This window comes from Mastomys coucha, unplaced genomic scaffold (genome assembly GCF_008632895.1).
Source record: "Mastomys coucha isolate ucsf_1 unplaced genomic scaffold, UCSF_Mcou_1 pScaffold20, whole genome shotgun sequence".
NCBI lineage: Eukaryota > Metazoa > Chordata > Mammalia > Rodentia > Muridae > Mastomys > Mastomys coucha.
In genome coordinates, this window is record NW_022196903.1 from 33,346,736 (window position 1) to 33,348,292 (window position 1,557).

Below are 1,557 nucleotides of genomic sequence, written 5' to 3' on the forward strand. Positions count from 1 at the left end.
CTCCTGTCTGCTGTGCCTATCACAATGCTCTCTGCCACAATGATACATGTCTCTGAAATTGTAAGCCAGCCCCAAATCAATGCTTTCCATTATAAGAGTTGCCTTGGTCATGGTGTCTCTCTACAACAAGAGAACAGTGACTAAGACAAACTTTAATTAAAAAAAAAAAAGAATTATTTAATTACCTTTTTAAAGATTTATTTATTTTATTATGAGTATACTGTCACTGTATCACTGTGTTACTGTCACACCAGAAGAGGGCATTGGATCCCATTACAGGTGGTTGTGAGCCACCATGTGGCTGCTGGGAATTGAACTCAGGACCTCTGGAAGTCAGTGCTCTTAACCACAGAGCCATCTCTCCAGCACCTATTTTATTATTTTATAAATAATAAAATTTCTAAGCCATCATGTAGGTGCTGGGAATTGGACCTTGGTCCTCTGCAAGAGCAACAAGTGCTCTAACTGCTGAGAATATCTTCAGCACTTCTTGAGACATGCAATTTTATTTCTAGTCTGTTGACTTAACTTTAATGTGGTCAAAATTAGTTCAATTTCATAAAAGCAAGGCACGTGTACATTATTCAACACCTGCCACCTCCCTCCCATGTTCCCAGCTGAACTATTAAGATTATTCTACCAAATTCTTCACTCCCAATTTGCCCAGAAGCTACCATGCTCAAACACTTGGGCAAATCCTCTAACTTGGCAAAACCTTCTCTTCTTTGGTCAGAATCATATTTCCATATCATGCAATGTTAGCTGGGGCTAGAACACGACTCCGTGATTAAAAACAGTTGCTCCTGTAATTGCAAGCACCTCACAGACCTCGAAGGGGTCTGATCTCCTCTTCTGGCTTCACACACTCATGCACACGCACGCGAGCTCACACACACCATAAACAAATAAAGTAATAAGAAAACAAAATGTCGACAGTCTCAACCTTTCCAAGGAAAGGCTGCAATTAGCACATGACATGTTATGTGTGCAGGCTGGCTTCCATTCACTGCTCCTCCTACTGCACAGAACAGAAATCCTAAGCGCATTTCCTTGAGATGGCTCTGTGCCTACCTTTCTCTTCAAGCATCTTGTGCAACTTCTTATGTCTGTAGACAGAGATTATCTGGAAGTTCACGACACTTGAAACACTGAGTTCTTGGTCCTCTAGCAACTTCAGGGTGGCAGCGTGGATGAGCTGGTGGGAGCGTTTGCAGGGCTGAAATGGACATTCACCCCGCACAAAGGATTTGCATACGTGAAACTTGTTGCATTTATCCTTGAGGCTGCAGTAGCCATAAAGGACATCACTACCTTTGTTGTACAGCAAACAGACCTGGGGCAGAAGGGAAGCAAGGTTTGAATAGGAGTTTTCACTATTACCTGTAAGCCAATAAACTACAGCTGAACTAAATGAGAAGTTTAATGGCACCTTTGGGGAGGAGTGCATGTATGTGTACACACATGTGAAGGCCAGAGGTCAGCAATGGGTGTCCTTTTAGATCACCCTTCACTTTATTTCTTTTTTTTTTTTTTTTAAAAAGATTTATTTATTATTAT

The 1,557-nt window shown here is 41.4% G+C and overlaps 1 protein-coding gene across 1 annotated transcript in view; it reads right to left on the minus strand.

Annotated features, from left to right (window-relative positions):
* The window catches only part of Zc3hav1l (zinc finger CCCH-type containing, antiviral 1 like), an 8,304-nt gene that overhangs the window by 2,858 nt on the left and 3,889 nt on the right, over nucleotides 1–1,557 (minus strand). The window contains exon 3 of the mRNA XM_031381573.1: nucleotides 1,072–1,333. Coding sequence (XP_031237433.1) covers nucleotides 1,072–1,333 — 262 coding nt within the window. The remainder of the gene's footprint in view (nucleotides 1–1,071; nucleotides 1,334–1,557) is intronic.